A 22,957-nucleotide genomic window follows, 5' to 3' on the forward strand; every position below is an offset into this window, starting at 1 on the left:
TGGAGGAATTTTGGCCCGCTCTTCTTTATATCGTGCTTTAGTTCATTGAGGTTTGTGAGCATTAGATTTTTGCACAGCTCTCTTAAGGTCCAGCTACAACATTTCAGGCGGGTTACGGTCTGCAACACCTTGGTTCTTGTCTTTTTCAGACATTCTGTTGTAGATTTGCTGGTGTCCTTGGGATCATTGTCCTGTTGTATGACTCAATATTAGCTGTCGGACAGATGGCTTCACATTTGACTCTAGAATACTTTGGTATACAGAGGAGTTCATAGTCGACTCAAAGACTGCAAGGTTCCCGGGTCCAGTAGCTCCCAAACAAGCCAAAAATCATCAACCCTCCAACAGCGTGATGGACAGTTGGTATGAGCTATTATGCTGTGTTTAGTTTTCACCTAACTTGGCGCTGTGCGTTACGGCCAAACATCTCAACTTTGGTCTCGTCTGTCCAAAGGACATAGTTCCAGAAGTCCTGTGGTTGGTTCAGATGCAACAAACCATACTTGTCCCATCTTTTTCTAATTGCACTGCCCTGAACTTTAACATTTAACATGTTAAACAAGGCCTGTCTGAGGTTTAGTTCTTGGGTGTTTTGCGATTTTTTGGGGTGAATTTGCTTGGGCGCCCACTCCTGGGAAGATTGGCAACTGTCTTGAATGTTTTCCACTTGTAAATAATCTTACTGTAGAATAATGGACTTCAAATAGTTTGGAAATGGCCTTGTAACCCTTCCTAGATGGGCAACAATTGCTTCTCTAAGATCATTGCTGATGTCTTTGCTCCTTGGCATTGTGTTAACACACCCCCGAATGCTCCAGACCAATGAACTGCCTAAACGTCTGCTTTTATAGAGGTGATTCCACTTGCTGATGATCATTTAATCAAAGACATTTGATTAACAGCATCTGACTGCTACTAACCCTCTTTACTCCTATGGAAGCAGTAAGGATGTACTTACTGTAGTTTGTCGCCCATGGCTTCTGCATTTTGGCCTAGTTTTGATGAATAAATAATGACACAGGGTAATATGTCATGTGTGTCCATTATTTCACAGTAAGATTATTTACATGTGGAAACATTCATCTGATGTTGTCTTTTCCTAATTTTAAGACCTGCCAAGGACCAGATGATTTTTTTATTAGGTATGTTCTGATACATAAAACCATAGAATTCAATCGGGTGTCCTTTCTTTTCCACATGACTGTATATACGTGTGTGTGTGTGTGTGTGTGTGTGTGTGTGTGTGTGTGTGTGTGTGTGTGTGTGTGTGTGTGTGTGTGTGTGTGTGTGTGTGTGTGTGTGTGTGTGTGTATACATATATATAAAGGTGTTGAATACACTATGGTTAAAATAATACAACTTATTTTAAAATAGTTTAAAGTGTGTAAATACTAATAGGCAAAAACAAATGACCAACACTAGTATAAACTGCATTATTCTGCAGAGATAATGTTAGACAAAACCCTTCCTTGCCTGTTTCTACGGTAACCACTCAAAGTTTTAAAGGAGATGATGCAAATTATAACAAACTCCAGAAATTTTACAAAACTAATCTTACATTTACTATAATAATAAAATACATTGGTAAAGATTAAACTGAAACAAAAGCCAATTGAAAAATGATGCAACATCTGACAACAGACTTTCAAACAGTAGTTTGAGAGCATCCATCAAAAAAAAAAGTACTGTGGCGGCACCAAGGCATACAGATGCTATCAAATAATACCATTATGGCAACTGTCTTGAATGTTTTCACCATATGTTTTCATTGTGATCACCATATTATTATACCATGGCATGTACATGCTACTTGAAATCCTTTCATCCTATGAAGAAGCGGAGAGAAAGAGAGCAGTCTTTCATTACAGACCAGAGTTAAAATTTTACCTAACAAACTCACATCGTCTCACAGCAGGAAAACGTTTTATCCGCAGGCGTAGAAACAGACCTGCTTACTTGTGAATACAAAACAGCATCACTACAGAGCAGGCGAATTTGTGTTTAATTGGTGCAAATATTGCTAAAAATAAGAAAACTACTAGAGGCAGGCATCTAATTTGCAGAAAAACATTACACGTTTCTCTCTTTTGCTTTTTAAAACCAACAGCCAGTCATTAAAAACCAACATGTTCACTCAATCGCTCAATTAACTATCAAATTGAGACATGATAAGACAAGCAGGAGTTTGTTCAAGCCAGATGAAGCAACAGTTGGCCAATTTTCATGATCAGCCAATCACATGCCAATGTTAGAGATATAAATATGACAGGCATCTTACAAACAGACAGACTAAACAAAATGATTTGTAAAACAATGACTAACATAGTGATCCACCTCTCCGTCCTTTCCAGAACACAATAAAGCACCATATTGGATTTACAGTTTAAGATTTCAACTGAGAGGCGTTTTTCAATAGGGAAATATGAGTGAGTGACACTAAGTACGTACATTTAACACCAGCTCTTAAACAATTCTATGGATTTGACTGACAGCCAGATAAATGGAGTTATAAAGGTGCTGCAATGCGTCTTTGTGTCATGAGGATAAATTGTTGCAGTGAAGAAACTACAGCCAAGAGTTGGCTTTTGCATTAGTTTAAACGTTTTCTATATAGCTAGATAATAAGTTGACACACTATTCAAAATGTATGGAAGAGTACAAAAAAAAAGTCCTCAAACCTTTTAGAGAGTAATACAATTAAATGGAGAACTTAGGCTTGTAAGTTGTTTTGTCACGATTCTGTTTGTAGTTTTTTATCAAATATTAAAAACTTGTAAATTTTGAGAGTAATATTTTGTGTAGTGTGTAGCTTTTTACTTTAGAGTGCTTGACTCTTGCATTGAATGAATGAATGAGATATTTATACAGTATAGCGCTTTCATATGTACTACTTTACACCCAAAACACTTTACAATCATATCAGGGAATCTCTCCTCAACCGCCACCAGTGTGTAGCATCCACTTGGATGATGCGACGGCAGCCACACACCAGCTAGGTGGAGCGGAGAGAGAGTGATAGAGCCAATTCAATGAAAAGGGATTATTAGGAGGCCATGATTGGTAAGGGCCAATGGATGGAAGTTGGCCAGGACACCGGGGTTACACCCCTACTCTTTACAAGAAGTGCCATGGAATTTTAAATGACCACAGAGAGTCAGAACCTCGGTTTAACGTCTCATCCGTAGGACAATCTAACAAATTGTCAATACAAGATCTAGACCCAGCGTCATTGTCTATACAAGATCTAGTGTCTGCCAAATGCATAAATGTAAATGTAGTGTGCATTTGAGCTTGATTACAGGAGAGACCTAGCCTGGGAAAACCCAGACCACTCTCAGTTGTAACTGAGTAAGGGTCTGGCAAAGCTCCATAGACAATTCATTTCCACAGGGGCGTCACCAACGGACGTCGGATAGGTCTAAAACCAATCAGAGCGATGAATGACATGACGTATGCAGAGCGACGGAGAAACATCTCGAGACTCTCAGCAATTCTCTGTTTGTGTTAACGAAAATGACAATTTTAAATCGCTTGAAACAGACGCGATAGCTGATTCGAACGAGTGATGTTGTGATGTTCCACGGCGGCATCCATCTTTGTAATGTACAAAATCTGCGTCACGGTCTCTGCTCTGTCGTCATCGTGTAAAGCCCGCCCCAACGTTTCTGATTGGTGCCGCGATTTCGACGGATTGGAAATGGGTTTCAATGGGCTCTTTGCCAGACCCACTTGCAGAGCAAATCTAAATTTGCCGTAAGTGGTCTGGGTTTTCCCAGGCTAGGAGAGACCAAAAATGTATGTAAATGTAATGCACTTCTTGATGGAAATAAATGTTGTAATATTATTTCAATCAAGAGGTGTATACATTTTTGGTCAAGATCTTGTAGAGACACTGTAAAGTCTCCTCCAGCACATCCCAAAGACTTTCAATAAATGTAAGGTCTGGACTCAACGATTCTTCATGCTCCCTCTCAACCATTCTTTCACAATTTGAGCCTGATGAATCTTTACATTGTCATCCTGGAATATGGCCATGATGTGTCTTCCTGCATGGTTGTTTAAGAAATTAAAAGCTACACACTCCATCAATTAGGGTTAGAAGAACTGTTGCCAAACATATAACATGCTAGAAACAGAATAATCATTGCAATAATGATCCAATCATTGACTTCTTAAGCCGATTTAAATCCAAACAGCGACTTTTTCTTCAGTTGTGATGTTAACAGTTAACAGTTAAACTGCACGTAATAATTTCATAGTATGTGCACACACTACTTGTATCCTGTGTGCGTCAAGAAGTTTGAAACCGTGAAGCACAGGTCTCCGGCACACTGTTGCTTGCTGTGAACAATAATACTGTCACCACATGCAGAAAAACAGCAGACGCATTTCCAGGGCTGACGACACTCGTGAGGCCTGGTTACTGCCACCGTGTCCGGCCTGGAGCCCCATCGGGACGTCCAGAACGCAAGTAATGCCATTACAGAGGCTGCCACAAACCCAATGAGATTATAAACCTGAAACTGGTTTATCGGAAATTCAACTATAACGTTCTTTCATCTTGTTTCACAACAAGCCCTTGCGTCCCAAACTCTGGAGGAATTTGGTTGTTTGGGTAAAAAATTGTCTTAACAGCAAGGTTATTATTAGTTACTTTTATGAAATATGATGTTACGTTACTTTTGCATTACTTTGTCTCACCTGGGCTGGGCTGGGCTGGACTGGGCTTGCTTGTTTGTTTGTTTTTTAATAACACATTTGTTGTTTTGGCAATGTAAAAGCCCTTTACACCAAAAATATCCAAACAGTTACCTCTCTGGATGTATGTACAATGTACAAAGCATTCAGCAGATTGCCAAAGCTTGGAGGGGGTCTATCATTCATAATTCTGGAAACAAGCAGTCAAAACTTTTCCCTCCATCTGTACGATAATCTCATTCCAAAACGGAGTCTTTTGCGTCACTCTTGTGTCATTCCCAGTCTTCTCACATCCACACTGCTTCCGTTCGGCACATTATTCCTCTAATAGCCCGTGCTAAGAGGCCCCCGGTGTAGATATTGGGCTTGGACAATATGCGCTTACACGCTGCCAGGTGTCCTGGGACACGTGTATGTTTGGGACGCTGCCCTTTAATAGGTGATGAGAAGGGAAGTCACATTGGGAAAGGAAACGACAAAGAAAGTTGTAATTGCCCGACGTGCGTCATCAGACATCTGTCTACACTAACTTTGATCTAATGGTGTTGACCAACCTAGAAGAGTTTCAATGTCTTTGAACACACACATGGCATAAAGCTGAACAACGTTGCTCTAAAAGAAATTCCGATCTGGGAAAGTAGATAGAAGAAATGCATAGTATTCATTAATTCCTGAAAGGGATAGTCCAACCAAAAATGAAAATTCTGTCTTCAATTTCTCCTCCTCAAACCCAAAAAAAAAAGACTTTCGTTCATTCGTTCAATTCGTTCACACAAATGAATCTAAAAGATTTCTGCCCCTCCATTGAAAGTCTATTCACCCAAAGCTCTGATGCTTCAAAGAGATTGGTAAAGAAATCGAATTGAGCAGTTTAATCCAAGTCTTCTGAAGAGACACAGTCCCTTTATATGAGGAACAGATTTAATTTAGGCTTTTATTCACATTAAACATTGATCAGCAAACATACATAGTGCACTCAAATCTGCTAAATGGAAGTGCAAGCATGGTTTCAATGGAGGGACAAATTTATGTTTCAAAGATGAAAGAAAGTCGGGTTTGGAACGACATGAGAGAAATTGATTACAGAATTTTACATTTTTTGGGTGAACTATCCCTTTAAGTAATTAGTAAATACTATGCATTTCTTAAATATATTTCTTATGAATTTGAAAAGACAATTCTCAACATGAATCATACTTTACAACCCATTTTAATTCCAGTAGGCGATATGATACAGGATATTCAATGAGCAAAAACATTCTTTCTTTTTTTTTAACAGGATGGTTTTTGTTAAAAAAATCCATGGATTTGACTCAAAAATCAAAAAGGTTTAAGTAAGCATTCCATACAAGAATAGAGACAGGTGCAGAAAAGGATATTAAAGCAGAGGAAGTTATTCAAATGTAATGAAAGATTATGAAGTCAAACTTTTTTCTTCTGGAATAATGTGCACAATAAGACCAGGAACATGCATTAGGAAAATAAAGCAAGGGTGAATTCAGATTACCCATTGACTTAAAATAATAATCTGTAAGGTACCGTAATATATAATTAATAAAATAAAAAAACATATATATTATTCATTCATTTCAATCAGTAGTGTATCTTTGGGCAAACCATCCTTAATGCTTCTGTGTTTACTTGATATGACGGCAGATTGCTTTAGTGTTCTATCTGGATATTTGCGTGTGTTTATTTACAAGCAAAGGATCACACGCACCATGCAATGGTTCTTCAGAAGTTAACTTACAGTATCATCAACTGTGTTTAAGGTATAGGACTGAAATGAGAACCTAAAATAATGTGTTGTCCTACACAGAGGTGAATGGATGAGTTTACTCACTTGCTGAGGGGGTGTCGGAGTGAACCGGTGGTGTCGAGGGGACAAAATTTGGGAAAAAGAAGGAGCGAAGTGAGTGGTCGGAGTGGAGAGGAGAGCGCTGGGTCGGCAAGTTTTCACAGCTCCCAGCAACACTGCTGTGGATCTTCAGGTTCAACGGCTTGTTCTTTTTTTTTGTTCTACAAAGAGAGTTAGAGAAAAAGAAAAAAAAATTAGCCCAAAATAAGACAAGATCACAAAGTTTACAATGTTTTATCTGGTTTCCAAACAAACACTTGCGCATCAAGCTCCATGACAGATTTAGCTTCAAAACTCACCATAAATAAACCCACATGCGCACACACAAACTCATGTAAGGATGCGCAAAAAAAAAGAGAGAAAGAACTGATTAAAATTACAGCTTGAGTGGCTTGATTAGTGTTGGTTGAGCATTGTAACTAGTCACAGATTAGTTAGTAAAGAGAATGATTAGAGAAATTACTCGCTAGGCCCTTCAGTAATGACAACTGATCCTAATCAACAAGGTTTTATTTTGTACTTCTTTTCACAAAGTACCATTGGTCATTTTTATTTTTGTTGGATTTGTGAAAAACTAGATTAGACATTGTGTAAGATCAAAAAAAAAAAAAAAAACATTTCGCAAATAAAGCAGCCTTTTGTTACCAGACAGTCCGTGAGCTTGCGTTGCATTGACCGCCTCAGTGATTAAAATGCAATCAAAATATCTCACAAAACAAGCATTGGCATTATAATGTAAATTATATTAATTTAAGCTTTTAAAGGTAAATTGAACCCAAATTATGATTTTCGTCATAATCCTGCAGCCCTAAACTCATGTAGGCTATAACAAAACATTTCATGCTACAGTTCACAATTTAACTGTTAAACAAAGTTGTTTGTAGCATCTGTGCGAAAGCGTTTGTTTGCAAAAGAATAAAAAGACCACAGGTTATCATCAGGGCTCGGTCAGCAATTAAAGAAACACATTATACCAAGGGCTTAATTTGTGCCAGAAAAAGCTGGATCCAGCGCCTCTGCTGATATACGATCCAGTGCCTTCCAAGAAGTGGAAGAAATGCAGCTACAAAGTGGTCCATGCCATGTTTTGGCGAGGATTTGTTGGATTTGACCGCTATTTGCATTTCCAATATCGCAAGAGAATATATATAAACTTCGATCAAGTTCGATGCACTTCTGTTAAGAGGTTTTCTGAAACTAATGTGTGGGTGCGTGTTTGCAAGGGCAGATGTCTTACTGTTCAGAGAATATCATCATGTCACCTTTCTCTTAAATTCATTAAGTCTATCATTTTAATAATCAACATAATAATCTAATAATGGAATAGACTTGGAAAAGATATTTGCGAAGAATGTCTGTAACCAAACAGTTGATGGCCACATTGACTTCCACCGTATAATTTTTTTCCCATACTATGGATGTAAATGGTTTGGTTGCCCTTATTTGTTGTGTTCAGCAGAAGATAGAAACTCATACAGGTTTGGTACAACTTAAGGGTGAGGCTTGAGTTGACATCAAAAGATAAGTGTGAGCATCAAAACATCCCTGATTGGTTCTTTTCATTGGTCAGATCACTCTCTGAACCCACTTCTAAATGCAATCAATGAACACATTGCATTTGATTTTACCCTGTTTAAATGTGTTGTCCTTTTGGTAAAAGCATTGAAGTTTATAAAGCTTTGAACTAGGAGGGAGATGCAGACATGTAAACTAATCGCTAATTAAAATGGGAACTCTTCCAACATAATGCAAAATCATAAACATGGAGATCATTTTTAGTAAAAATAATTATTATAATCCAGAAAAGGTACTAATGTTCACCAATGGTTGGATGTTTTGGTGCATTGTGAGCGTGTTTGCGTGTCTACCACCGATGACAACGATGTGCAAGACTCTGAGAGACGAGCACAATGCATTAGTGTGTGGATATGACAAATACTGACAGTGTGTGAGAGAAGCTTTCTTATTGTGCAGGGATAAGCAGAACGGTGAGGTGTGTGAATGCAAAAGCAAAGAAAAAATTGAGACAGAGAACAGCAGAAAAACAAACAAATAGAGAAATAAGGGTGACAGGCAGAACAATTGACTGGCAGCAAACTACTGATGACAGATTTTCATTCTTTCTTTTATACGTTTTGCTTTTTTTCCTTTATTTGCCATCTTGCTTTCTTTATTTTATTGTCTTGCGGTTTAAGACTAGGTGTAAAGTGCCAGATAGTCTGACATTTGATCAAAATATTACACCATGTGAGGTCTGACATGAATGTTAAAACAAAACGAAGAACGATAGGGCAGTCGACTGACTGATACAAATTGTAATTAAATCAAGTGACATTTGAGAAAGGCCCCCAAAATTAAGATAATTCAAACATAACCAAATCATTGAATAAACTTTAAAAAATAATGTCTATTCAATAAAGTCAATCTATTAATATATAATTTCCATATCACTGACCTACAGGCCACGGGAATAAAGAGAATGTTCTAATTCAAATAATTGCATTATTCTCATGATGCAGTTTTGCATGTGAATTGTCAATTTGAGTGGAACTATCCCTTTCAATGTACAACATAAAATTAAGAAATAAAATGAAATATAAAATAATATAAACGAAAACAAACATATTGATTACATATCATTGAATATACAGGTGAAACTCGAAAAATTCGAATATGGTGCAAAAGTTCATTTATTTCAGTAATTCAACTTAAAAGCTGAAACTAATATATTATATAGACTCATTACATGCAAAGTGAGATATTTCAAGCCTTTACTTGTTATAATTTTGATGATTATGGCTTACAGGTTTTATATATTTTTTACAAATATAAAATAAAAAAGAATGTATTTTAAAATATAAAAAGAATATATATTAATAGCATATATTATATTAGTGTATAGTTTTACATTTAAACAACATTTACTCACAAAGAGGGAAAATAATGCAACTCCAATGCTTTACTGACTGTGTCAATGAAAGCAGCCCCGGTGAGCGTGTTGTTTTTGTAGAGCTGTCAATGTTTTTTGGAAATGATCTGTTTGTTTTGTGTGTGTGTGTGGCAATGCTGTCACTGATGACAATGATATGAAAGTGTCCAAGCGCGCAAGGCATTAGTGTGTGGATATGACACATACTGACACCAGATATTCTTCAGGGTGAGTGAGTGAGTTTGTGAGTGAGTGAGTGAGTGAGTGAGTTTGTGAGTGAGTGAGTGTGTGAGTTTGTGTGTGAGTTAGTGAGTGAGTGAGTGAGTTAGTGAGTGAGTGAGTGAGTGAGTGAGTGAGTGAGTGAGTGAGTGAGTGAGTGAGTGAGTGAGTGAGTGAGTTTGTGAGTGAGTAAGTTTGTGTGTGAGTGAGTGAGTGAGTGAGTGAGTGAGTTTGTGAGTGAGTGAGTGAGTGAGTTTGTGTGTGTGTGAGTGAGTGAGTGAGTGAGTTTGTGAGTGAGTGAGTTTGTGTGTGAGTGAGTGAGTGAGTGAGTGAGTGAGTGAGTGAGTGAGTGAGTTTGTGAGTGAGTGAGTGTGAGTGAGTGAGTGAGTGAGTGAGTGAGTGAGTGAGTGAGTGAGTGAGTTAGTTAGTTAGTTTGTGTGAGTGAGTAAGAGTGAGTGAGTGAGTTTGTGTGTGAGTGAGTGAGTGTGAGTGAGTGAGTGAGTAAGTGAGTGAGTGAGTGAGTGAGTAAGTGAGTGAGTGAGTGAGTGAGTGAGTTAGTGAGTTTGTGTGAGTGAGTGAGAGTGAGTGAGTGAGTGAGTTTGTGAGTGAGTGAGTGAGTGAGTGAGTGTAAGTGAGTGAGTGAGTTTGTGTGTGAGTGAGTGAGTGAGTTTGTGAGTGAGTGAGTGAGTGAGTGAGAGGGAGTGAGTGAGTGAGTGAGTTTGTGAGTGAGTGAGTGAGTGAGTGAGTGAGTGAGTTTGTGTGTGAGTGAGTTTGTGAGTGAGTGAGTGAGTTTGTGAGTGAGTGTGTGAGTGAGTGAGTTTGTGTGTGATTGAGTGAGTGAGTGAGTGAGTTTGTGTGTGAGTGAGTTTGTGAGTGAGTGAGTGAGTTTGTGAGTGAGTGTGTGAGTGAGTGAGTTTGTGTGTGAGTGAGTGAGTGAGTGAGTGAGTTTGAGAGTGAGTGAGTGAGTGTGATTTCCGGTAAAAAAAAATGGATGATTAAATGAGTGTTTGCTTAAAACAAGGAAAAGTATTTGCCAATGGGGAAAGAAAAATCATCTTTCAAGAACATTTTACAGAAAAATTTCAGTTTTTCTACTTCAAAAATGTAATGTTCAATCCAAAGTGTTACTTACTGTTTCTTTGCAATTGTTTGTGACTAGCAATATCTGTGAACATTTTTCAACACCAATTTTTTTTTTCAGTATAGTTACAAATTAGTTATATAAATTTATTTTAATTTTACATCCTTTCAAATTTGAATTGCAATTATGTATTCTATTTGCTACTTCAAATAAATGTACTAATTGGACTGGAATTCAAAAGGCATTCTCAATTAAATTCTGAATGGCGCACAACCCTGCCCTATGACACAAAATCTGCCCATAAACATCACATTATTGAAGCAAACTGCAGCTGGCCACTTTATATCGGTCAAATGGCGTCTTCCTGCCTAAGTGGGCGGTTCTTCTCTCTGGACTATGCAGTAATGAGCAGTGAACTCAATGCCGCTAGACTGGTTATGTGAGACTGGAGCGTAATGCCTACCGTGGACTCTCCCCTCAGTAAGACCAGTGCTAATAGGGGGGAACAGGGATAGTTAAGCTTCATTACACCTGGGCTACGCTCATTATTTGCAACTCTGCTATGCAGAACAGTGGGAAAATGTGCCATATAAAGGTGAAGGAGAGGAGCAGGATGGCAATATAATTTATCTACTTAAGGTTTTATATTCAAGAAAAGAGCAAGAGACTCACAACATAGACTGTAAATGAGAACAAACAAAGTTTGTAATTACGTTCGTCTGCAACTGTTATGAAAGAGTGAGAATAAGGTAACACTTTACAATGAGGTTTCATTAGGTAACATTAGTTTACTACTTTAGTTAACATGAATTAAGAATGAACAATACTTCTACAGCATTTGTTACACATTAAAGGGTTAAACGGTTAGTTAGTATCACCCAAGGATGAAAATTATCCCAAAATTTACTCACCCTCAAGCCATCCTAGGTGTTTATAACTTTCTTCTTTCAGCCAAATACAATCGTTATATTAAAAAATATTCTGTCTCTTCCCAGCTTTATAATGGGAGTTAATAGTAAATGAGATTTTGAAGCCCAAAAAAGCGCATCCATCCATCATAAAAGTATCCCATCCGACTCCAGGGGGTTAATAAAGGCCTTATGAAGCGAAGCGATGCGTTTTTGTAAGAAAAATATCCATATTTATAACTTTATAAACTATTATCACTGGCTTCCGGTAATGGCCATACGCGAGGTGAGTTCCAGAGGAAGAGTGACCTCTGACCCGACGCATGACGTAGAATGTAGCGTAAGCTTAGGTGAGAGTAGACAACTCTCGTGGTTCAAACAACACAAACTCAAGCTCCTCCGACATTTCTCTTTTCTCATTTTTAGACATCTAATTGGTAACCGATGTTTTATTTTGCACTATCCTCTGTGCTTCCGGATTCGTCAATATATCATGCGTTGGGTCAGAGGTCACTCTTCTGCCGGAACTCGACTTGTGAGTAATTATAGCAATTATAGCTTATAGCAATTATAGCTTATAAAGTTATAAATATGGATATTTTCTAACAAAAAAACACATCGCTTCACTTCATAAAGCCTTTATTAACCCCCTGGAGCCGTATGAATTACTTTGATGATGGATGGATGAGCTTTTTGGGGGGTACTATTAAGAAAGTTATATACACCTGGAATGGCTTTTTTATTTTTTTATTAACTAACATTAAGAAAGATAAAAAAATACTGCTCATTGTTAGTTAATATTAATTAATACATAATTAACATTAAAGTGCCCCAATTATGGATTTTTGAAATTGACCTTTCATGTAGTGTGTAACATAGCTCTGTCTAAAAGAACGAAAACATCCAGCAAAGTTTTAAATCTGAAAGTGCACCGTATAAAAAGTACGAGCATGTGAAGAATCAGAGGTTCAAATTCATCTTTACTATGATACCACAGCAGTATAATCCTAAACTTTTGCTGTGTTCCCTTTATTTTACTGACGACTGCTTCTCAAATCTCGGAGTTCAATGCAGGATTCGCAAACCGCTTTCTCTTGAAAGATGGTGTTCAAAATACTTAGTTTTGAGTTTTATATTGTGTAGGTCTCCTGCTAACTGGCTAACTCATGTTATAGAAATGTCAGAATACAATTTGTTCAGAAATGTCTTACTGAAATACTTCTGCTAATACTGTACATACTGCTAATCCGTTGTGGGCCACTATTAACGTTACCTAAAACTGTCTATTAATGCAGATTGTCTGACGTTCTCACTACTTTGAGGAAAGATTAAGCATGGAGCGTAAGCATGAGAAACGTCCCGCTAGAGTCGTCCTTGCGATGGAGGTTCGGGTTGAATAACTAGTTCTTCCAATGTTTCATTATTTGACTCGCACTAAGATTGACATGGTACAATCGACGTCGTTGTTCGTTACTGTGTTTAGTTTATGGTGTAGGAAGCATCAGGACACGCAGAGCTGACGTTGTTATGGCAATGGGCCGTTTTGTTTTCGACACACGCGCTGCACGCGGTAGACCAATCACAACAGACTAAGCCGTCTGGCCAATCAGAGCAGAGTAGCTCGCGAAAAGGAGGGATTTAGAGTGATTCTTAAACGACTCGTCAGATGAATCAATCTTTGAAAATGTGGTGATGTGCAAATGTATATTATGAGAAAATGAAACAGTTTTTTTACCTTTGATGCATGTAAACCTGTTGTAGGAGACTCCAAAACAACATTAGAAAAATGTAAAATAGCATAATTGGGGCACTTTAACAAATGAGACATTATTGAAAAGTGTTACCTAAACTAAAAACTAAAATGTTCCATGTGTAACCCCTCCACCCGGGTCCTACCTGCCCCGCGCTATGCCTCCTGAGATCAGAGGAGTGAGGTTTACTCGCACAGCGACTACTAGCTGGCCTCTGTTACACATGCTAACCATAGTTTCAGATAAAATGCCAATTAGCAGCTAATAAACACTACATCATTATTTCTCACACTTTTTGTTTTTTTAAAACACCTAAAAATAGCAAGCAACAGTAACTATGACACTTTCGTGAAAACAATGGTTACCATGGTGAATTTCTGAAGGGGAAGAAAGGCTAATAATCTGTTATGACTTTTTCTTCTTTTCTTATTAAGCTAATAAGTACAGTGGGGAAAAAAAGAAAAAGCGATATTATATAAAAGGGAATTTCATAACAAAATAATAAATGAGTGTGTGTCTCTTTAAATGAGCAACATTTCCTACTGTGATGGAAGTAATAATTCAGATCTCAGTCAGACTGCACTGCATACATATCACCGAGATGAAAGGCAGATAGGACGTGGGATCTGATTCATTGATATAGCTGGTCTCCAGATACTCGTTCAGGGTCTCCTGGCAGGTTTGTGTCCGACAGCTCGACTCCCGTCAGTAGTTCACGGCTGTGATAAATCAATGATACGCAGGGATGCAACTGAGGCCGGTCCCTCTTAAACACTCATTTAAATTCGCAATCATGACTCCAATCTGTGCGGGAGGGAGAAGAGAGCGGCTCATTACGAAGGCCAGACTGGGGAAAGGAAACCGGCCACGCTGGTGCTTATACGCCTTTAACCTGACCGCTCATTAATGGGACGGAGAAAGAAAAGGCTGGCATTAACATGGATGAGGTTTACCTCAAACACACAGTGCTTAAGCACATGCGGGGAGATTTACAGCCTAGCACATATAATACATCGAAAATGCAAGAGAGAAAATCAGATTCTGAGTGAAACTCATAACGCCTGTCAAGAACATGCTCAGGTTGAAAAGGAAAAAATCATGTAAAGAAGAAAAATTACATGGACCCTTTTCACATTTCCGGGTTTGTCAGAAAGTCATTTGAATGATTATGGCGTACAGCTTATTAAAACCTTTTAACAATATTCTAATTTTGAATTTGGGGATTTCATAAGCTGTTAGCCATAATCATCAAAATTATAACAAATTAAGGCTTGAAATATCTAACTTTGCATGTAATAAGTCTATATAATATATTAGTTTTACTTTTTAACTTGAATCTTTTGCACGATATTCAAATTTTTCGAGTTTTTCCTGTAGTTGGGTAAAATGCTGGTGAACTGAAACTACAACAACTATTTTTTTTGCGTTCACATTTGCTCAGATAACAAAAGAAAAAAAAATCCATGATAGCGTTTCTATGAGTTCACAAAAAAAATGGAGAGATTGATTATGTTGGTCAGAAGAGAGAAAGATGTCAAAGTTGCATTAGAAACACTCGCACAGCAAACTAACTTATGAACTAGTTTTCTGAAATTGAATGCCAAGGTAATGAAACAATGTATTTCGTTATAAATTTACATTACATTATTTTATATAAGATTTAAAATGTTAAAAACTGTGGAAACGCATCATCACAGTCTGTAAAAAAAAAGTATATATCAATTAAAATGTAAAGAATTGATACATTCTGGAACTATTTGTTTTGTATTTTAATGTGCTACTGCTACAACGCAAATTTATTTATAATTTTTTTTAAATCATGGTGATTGTAGTACAGCATTGAGAATCATTAACGATAATACAGAGAATTGCAAATTAAAAAATAAAACATTAAAATGTATAATAATGAGAATTGGGAAATTTGACCAGATTGGAGTTCAGGTGCAGGTCAGGATTAGAGTCGTGATTTGTGTCTTGAGAGAGGAACATGTTTGTCCTGACTCAGATAGTATTGGGACTCTATTGGACATGAGGATTTATGAGCTGTTCGTGCACATTTTGAAGAGAGAGGCCATTAAAAGTGCTTTTAAGACTGCACAGCAGTGATGCTCTTTTTTAATGCTCTATCGGTTGTACACTCGTTAGTGCAGTGCATTGTGGGATTGAATGAGTGCACTCGATAAGGTGTATTATGCATTTGGACACCACTACAAACGGCTGTCCCCTCAAATAGTGCCCTATTTAAGGGTATAGCGGGCGATTTCGGACACAACCGAGGTCAGACAGTGCTGGTGATGAGGGCGAGATGAGTTCCAGGTGTGTGTGGTTATAGGTGCCAGGGAGGATCATGGGAAATGCAGTCTTTGACACTAACGTAATGATATTTACACATTTCTATGTGTGGCTCAAAGGAATAGTTCACCAGACAGTTGATGACACCCATTGACTTCCATAGTATGTTTTTCCTACCATGGAAGTCAATGGGGTCCGTCAACTGTCTGGTTACCGACATTCTTCAAAATATCTTCTTTTGTGTTCAGCAGAAGAAAGAAATTCATACAGGTTTGAAACAACTTGAGGGTGAGTAAATGATGACAGAATTTTCATTTTGAATTGAACTATTCCTTTAAGTGTCAAAACACCAGTATGGCGAGTTCTGTTCACTTCTTCACTAACCTCTAAATACACACGGTTAATACATGATTCAACACCAGGTCTCAGTCACTCTATTTCACAATTACTATTTTAAAAAAATGACTAGGCAACTCAAAAACACAGAAAGCCCTTTGTTCATTAGCAACTTCAATCTTCCACTGGCCAAGAACAAACATTTGCTGTTAGGTCTAAATGTTGATGCAAGTGCAATATTAGGAAAAAGAAATCCATTTCCACGAAATTTAGAAAAGATTTCATCAATTACAAATTTTATGTAAATTACTTTTCATTGTGGTATGGTCTTTTCATTCTGTCTTTGTGTATTTATTCTTTATCCGATGACTCATCTGCATGATAATACATTACTTTGAATTTTCAAATATAACCCTTAACTTTTAATCTAATAGGGAAAGTCTTTATACAAAAATCAGTATGATTGCACAACTAAAAATGGTCTTATTTTAATGCTTGCAAAATTTTGGCTTTGAGTTTATACAATGTTAATACAAATCTAATATTTATTAGCATTCACTTGCATCATAATATGCTTGATTCTCTCATTTTTGTATGACTTTTATAAGCCGAAGAGACATGATCCTATTTCCATATTCTTTAGATTCCCAGACGCCTCAATAGCCCTGAACTAAACACGATGATCAAACACAGGTCTGCTCCTCGTCTCATTTTCAAAAGTTTTCAGCAATAAAAAAAAAACACTCATTAAAAGAGAGATGTGGAGGGAGACCGAGGTAAAGGGGAGGTAACAGACCTAATCAATCCAAACACAGAGGCTCGCATTGAGGCGGATGCAAATTTCTCAATTTCAAGTAATCCATGGTGGAATTACTTGAAGAAAAGGCTTCAGAGCGCGTCCTCCTCCGTATTCCACCCTGTTCCCCGTCCCCTCTCCTGTATTTACTCCATTTCTCCGTCAGAGTCTCCCGAGCTCATCAGAATAAATAAAGGAATGCTTAACATTTGCCAAAAGACAGCCGTTCCCACGCATATACACACTCTCATTAAGTACTGCACAAACAGACCTTAACTTTGTGTGTTTTATATTTATATATATAATATATTCTTTTAGACAACTTTATAAAAGTATTTCTCACATACATGTATAAAGTTGCAAGCGCTGTCTAGCTACTCATATTGGATAGGATTAGTAAATGTCATCTGCGTGACGAAGTTCTAGAGTTCTACAGAGCAACTTAAAGAGGCCTTGTTATGCTTGTCTTGATTTTGTTTTCAGGGTCTACTAGAATGTCCAAAAAACACTTTATTTTTTCACATATTTGACATTGATGCAGGCTTGCAGCACCTCTCTTCCCAGTCTGTCAGTAACACACTGTTTACTTCCTGACTCATGAAGCCCCTCCTACTAAAAAAAGGACAGTGTGCTCTGATTGGTCAACCACTTGAAGCGTGTTTCAGAAATGTCAAGCTTGCAACTCAACCAGGCCATGGCCATTTTTTAATGTCTTGGGCAGGGAATTATTTAAATGTGACATGTACGTTCCCGGAAGAAAACTCGAGTCTACAATCGAGGCGTTTCAGGGAGTTCAGAAACAGTGCGCACTTATATTGAGAATAACTCCCTTTGGAGTGACTTTGTGCTTTGTAACTTTGCAGACCTTTATCATAACAGCAACATTACACACTAAAGAAAGTTGAAAATGCAAAAAAGCACACCAGATCCTCTTTAAATAACAGTAAATTACAAATCTGTCATAAAGATTTTGAAAATTGGACAAAAACATATGGATCTCATTTATGATACTTTAATGCTGCATTTGTATATATTTCATTGTATATATAACCTTAATTACATCATTTAAAGCTGGGCTCAGACTACAAGAGTTTTTCCTATTTTAACCGATTGTGAAATCTGGTTACATCACGCACATAAGGACAATCTTCAGTTGGGTTCCTCTGGATGATGCATTGCATTATCATGTTTACTGTTATTACCTTGTCAATTCACAATAAAAGAGCCATGCTTGCAGTCGTGCCACCCTGACATTTGAGAATATACAAATTGCAAGACAAAAGTTTTTCAATTATCTCAACAGCTTTAAAACTACTGATATTTATAAAATTATTTTAGATGAAAGGTTTCAAACCTAAAATTATGCCATAGTAAAAAAAAATTTTTTTATATATATATATATATATATATATATATATATATATAACAGTTTTCTTAGTCTGTTCGGACAGTTGGGGGTTTAAGATAACAAAACATTAAAAAAAGATGTGCTATTTAAATGTACTAAAACTTAATTCAAACTAAATAGGTTTTGTAGAATTAAGTGATATAGGTCTTGAATTTATCAAATAATTTTGAAACAAAATAATGCACTTAGACAGAAAAATATGCACGTCATTTCATTGACCCTCATGTATTCCCTGGGAATCAAACCAATGAATATTAACTCTTAAAAAAAATCTTCAATGCATTTTGACTGTATAACTTCTTTAAAACATGAGTAACATGTAACTTGTGAAATTACAGTTTTAAAGTAGCTAACTGTCTTCCGGCTCATCAAGTAGTTGACTAGCACAGAGGCCCGGAGAGACATTGGCCTTTATGCAGATGCATGTTGACGCTCATTAGCATAGCAAATAAGCCTTGCTAATTATCTCTACAGCTGAGAGCAGCACTCAGCTTGAAAAGGGCAGAGAGAGAGGTGGCCCGGGTACATAAGCTAAATTAATAGCCATCCACTTCATGCTAAAAAAAGTTTAAGAGGTGACGGGACTGTGTTCAAATGGAGTATGTGACGACTGCTGAGCGCTGCAAAGATGGGCTGAGAATCAAATCACCTCAGGAATATACATATAAATTAGAAATTCACCAAAAAACATATTCTATTTATATATATATTTCAAAATACAGGTGAAACTCGAAAAATTTGAATATCGTGCAAAAGTTCATTTATTTCAGTAATTCAACTTAAAGGGTGAAACTAATATATTATATAGACTCATTACATGCAAAGTGAGATATTTCAAGCCTTAATTTGTTATATGAAAAACTTTTCACAATATTCTAATTTTGAATCTGCATACGCTGTAAGCCATAATCATCCAAATTATAACAAACAAAGGCTTGAAATATCTCACTTTGCATGTAATGAGTTTCACCTTTTAATTAACTTGAATTACAGAAATAAATGAACTTTTGCACGATATAGACATACATTTATACATTAACGTTCAAAAGATTGTGGTCGGTACGATTTTTTTATATTTTAGAAATAAATCACTTATGGTCATAAAGGCTGCATTTATCAATATTAAGAAATATTATTACAATTTCAAAGAACTTTTTATGTGATCATATTTTAAAATGTAATTTATTCCTGTGATTAAGCTGATTTTTCAGCGTCATTACTCCAGTCTTCAGTGTCACATGATTCTTCAGAAATCATTAAAATATGCAGATTTTCTGCTCAGGAAACATTTCTTATTATTCTCATTTCTTATTATTATCAATGTTGAAAACAGTTGTGCTGCTTATATTTGTGTGTGTATAAATATGAACATGCATGCATATAAAACAATTAAACCATTAAAAAAAACCTCTAAAATCTATTAAAAAAAGGTCCTCGAAAAACATTGAAACTGACACACTTCTCTTATTCAGTCAGGTGGGGATGGATATTAGCCAATGACACTGTCGAACACTGGTTGATGAATCAGGCTGACCGATATATCTGTCTACCACAAACACTGACATAGAATATGTATAATACATAAAAATGGACACAGATAAAACTAAATTGAAATCATATTCAACAGATTACAATGCCAAATGAATCTAAAAAATCCTATCAGTTACAATCCAATCACAAAGGGGGAATCAGATGACATGCAAATCAAACAACACTAATTTCATCATCTCCTGCTTCTCCGTTCCAGACGTTTTTCGCCTTCAAACCTGCCAGATATAATAGAACAGCTGCCAAGCATTTCACGCTTCTAACGCCTTTCAAAAATATCTCCTTACACACACACACGATACAATCCAGGAGCCGGCAAGTAGAAGGAATGCTGCACAGTGCAAATGACACCATGAATGATGAGCAGAGAGAAAATAACATTCATGTTAGCTCTTTACGAGACGACTAAAGGATAGACACATTCTCACAGTCTCCATAATACAGATTCTTCTCATATGCTAGATGCACATTTGAATGGTGAGAGAATTCCTCTGTCCGGTCTCATTAAAAATCCCTCATTAGGAATTCTGAAAGTGTGTGTGCGTTTGAGCGTGAGTGTCACAGTGTGTGAGGGTCAAAGGTTAATGTGAGCAGTCAAAAGGTCTGTAATTATAAGGAAGAAACATGGTGAGCTCAGGTACATGCCCACTTCTGTCCCTCGAGACGACGAGCATTTTTCAGCCCATTCCTGAAGAGAAACACAATTTCAGACTCCAAACAACCTGTCCCTGAGCTCTCGAATATAAAAAGTTCTTCAATAAAAGATTAGTAGATGATTTTTGAGTTTTATCTTGGGGTTTTTAATTAACACAAGCCGATTTGGAGTCGTGATATGGCAGTATTAGTCTTGAGACCTTTCGAGACCACATAAACATGGCCTTGGTCTGGATCTCATTAGGTGGTGTCTGGGTCTCAGGTTATGGGATATATATATATATACACTTTTATTCTGCAAGGATGCATTAAAATGCAAATTAAAAGTCACAGTGAAGACATTTCTATTTCAAATAAATGCAGTTTTTTTGCCCTTTCTATTCATCAAAGAATCCTAAAAAAAAATGATCATGATTTATATTAAAATATTAAGCAGCACAACTGTTTTCAACACAAATAATAAAAATAAATATTTCTTGAAAATCAGCATAAGATTTTTGGAGGATCATGCGGCGACGCTGCTGAAGAATGAGAGTAATGATGCTGAAAATTCAACTTTGCCATCACAGGAATAAATACATTGTAAAATCAGAATATCGTGCAAAAGTTCATTTATTTCAGTAATTCAACTTTAAAAGTGAAACTAATATATTATATAGACTCATTACATGCAAAGTGAGATATCTCAAGCCTTTATCTGTTATAATTTTGATGATTATGGCTTACAGCTATGAAAACCTTTTCACAATATTCTAATTTTGAATTTGGGGTTTTATAAGCTGTAAGCCATAATCATCCAAATGTGTTCAGTGTTCAAAATTATAACAGATAAAGGCTTGAAATATCTCACTTTGCATGTAATGAGTCTATATAATATATTAGTTTCACTTTTAAAGTTGAACTACTGAAATAAATGCACGATATTTTTGCACGATATTCAAATTTTTCGAGTTTCATCTAATATTTCACAATATTGCTGTTTTTACTGTATATTTGACCATATAAATGCATATAAAAGACTTGTTGAGCAGAAAAGACTTCTTTCAAACTCATTAAAAAAATCTTCCAGACCCAAAACTTTGAAAACATAGTGTAATTGAAGAATTATTCACAAAATTCATTCATTCACAAGACCAGCAACATGCTTAAAGGCCATGTTGCAGGTTAACCACCACTGTTGATTAATGGGTACATAAATCACTCAAGATATGGATATCATTTTTAAAATGTTTCAAAAATGGTCTTAAATACCAGTTTTTTACGTTTTTGGTATTAACGGTTTAACGGTGGGGAGAGTATCAGAAAAGGTAGCATGATGACCGTCAAAGCCGATGAAATGCATGATCTGAGGAGAATGAGTGGAGAGTTGGTGAAGTGTCCTGGTGAGTTGCTATCATTTAGCAACGCAGCAATGAGATAACGACACTTTTTTTTTTACTGTCATTGAATAGCACCGAGTGAAAATCAACGTTTTTTTTATAGTGGCAGTGATGACGTTAGTTCAGATAAGTACCGGTAACCTTTGTCATAGTACTGGTAAACTTTGTCTTTGTCATCTATAAATAGAAGGCATGCTAGCTATATGGGCGTTTCTAAGCGTTTCTCTTCCTCCGGTGAAAATGTTGTTGCAAGCGTAGCCGCCGCGTGTCTGTCGCGGTGTTTGGCAGGTGATCGCGCGGGCGGTGCCGTCCCATGGAAACTGCGCTGGAAAGCTTGTGCTGTAGGGCAGTGAGTGTGTTTGGGTCGCTGGTCGAGGAGCTCACCCCGCGACCAGATGTGACTGAATGCTGAATGCATGCTGCCTGAACCCGTCTGTGCTGAAGATAGCATACACACATCTCAGGCAGGATCATGGTCCCCTTCAAGCCAGCACGCACGAGTATGTTGTTTGTTTACTTTTTTCACGAAGTCTTATGAACCAACTTAAACAGTTATAGGTGACTATAGATGTGTTGTATAGACAATGATCATGTTCTATAATCTGCGCTATCTGAATACTCTCGTCCACTACTCGTCTCTTTAGTCACTCTCAACGCTCTCCAGGCGGGCTTTGGTAAACTCTCTCCCCAAGGTGACGTCATGCAATGCATTGTGGCGGAAAGAAGAATCGTTGGCGCTGTAAGATAGTACCTACTTTTTCGTATTATATTCCGTTTTGTGATACCCAACAACATAAAATACAATGGATAACAGTTTAAATGTTTATTACCAACAAGCAAATTGCACAAATTCGTTGAAAAATTAAACCTGCAACACGGCCTTTAAAGTAAATTTTGATTTCATGTTGACTTTACATTTACATTTATGCATTTGGCAGACGCTTTTATCCAAAGCGACTTACATTGCAGATTATCCTATACATTTTTACATAGGTATGTGCAATCCCCTGGGATCGAACCCACAACCTTGCGTTGCTCTTACCACTGAGCTACAGGAAAGCAGTAGACTTTATAATAATAACAGTCATGTCTTCAATAGT

The 22,957-nt window shown here is 37.0% G+C and overlaps 1 protein-coding gene across 6 annotated transcripts in view; it reads right to left on the reverse strand.

Moving 5' to 3' along the window:
* ksr2 (kinase suppressor of ras 2) overlaps window positions 1–22,957 on the reverse strand; it is a 100,895-nt gene that overhangs the window by 42,101 nt on the left and 35,837 nt on the right. For all 6 annotated transcript variants that reach the window (XM_079606221.1, XM_079606220.1, XM_079606219.1 and 3 more), the window contains one exon: window positions 6,542–6,717. In XM_079606221.1, coding sequence (XP_079462347.1) covers window positions 6,542–6,717 — 176 coding nt within the window. The remainder of the gene's footprint in view (window positions 1–6,541; window positions 6,718–22,957) is intronic.

Source organism: Phoxinus phoxinus (genome assembly GCF_949152265.1).
Source record: "Phoxinus phoxinus genome assembly, chromosome: 3".
Classification (NCBI taxonomy): Eukaryota; Metazoa; Chordata; class Actinopteri; order Cypriniformes; family Leuciscidae; genus Phoxinus; species Phoxinus phoxinus.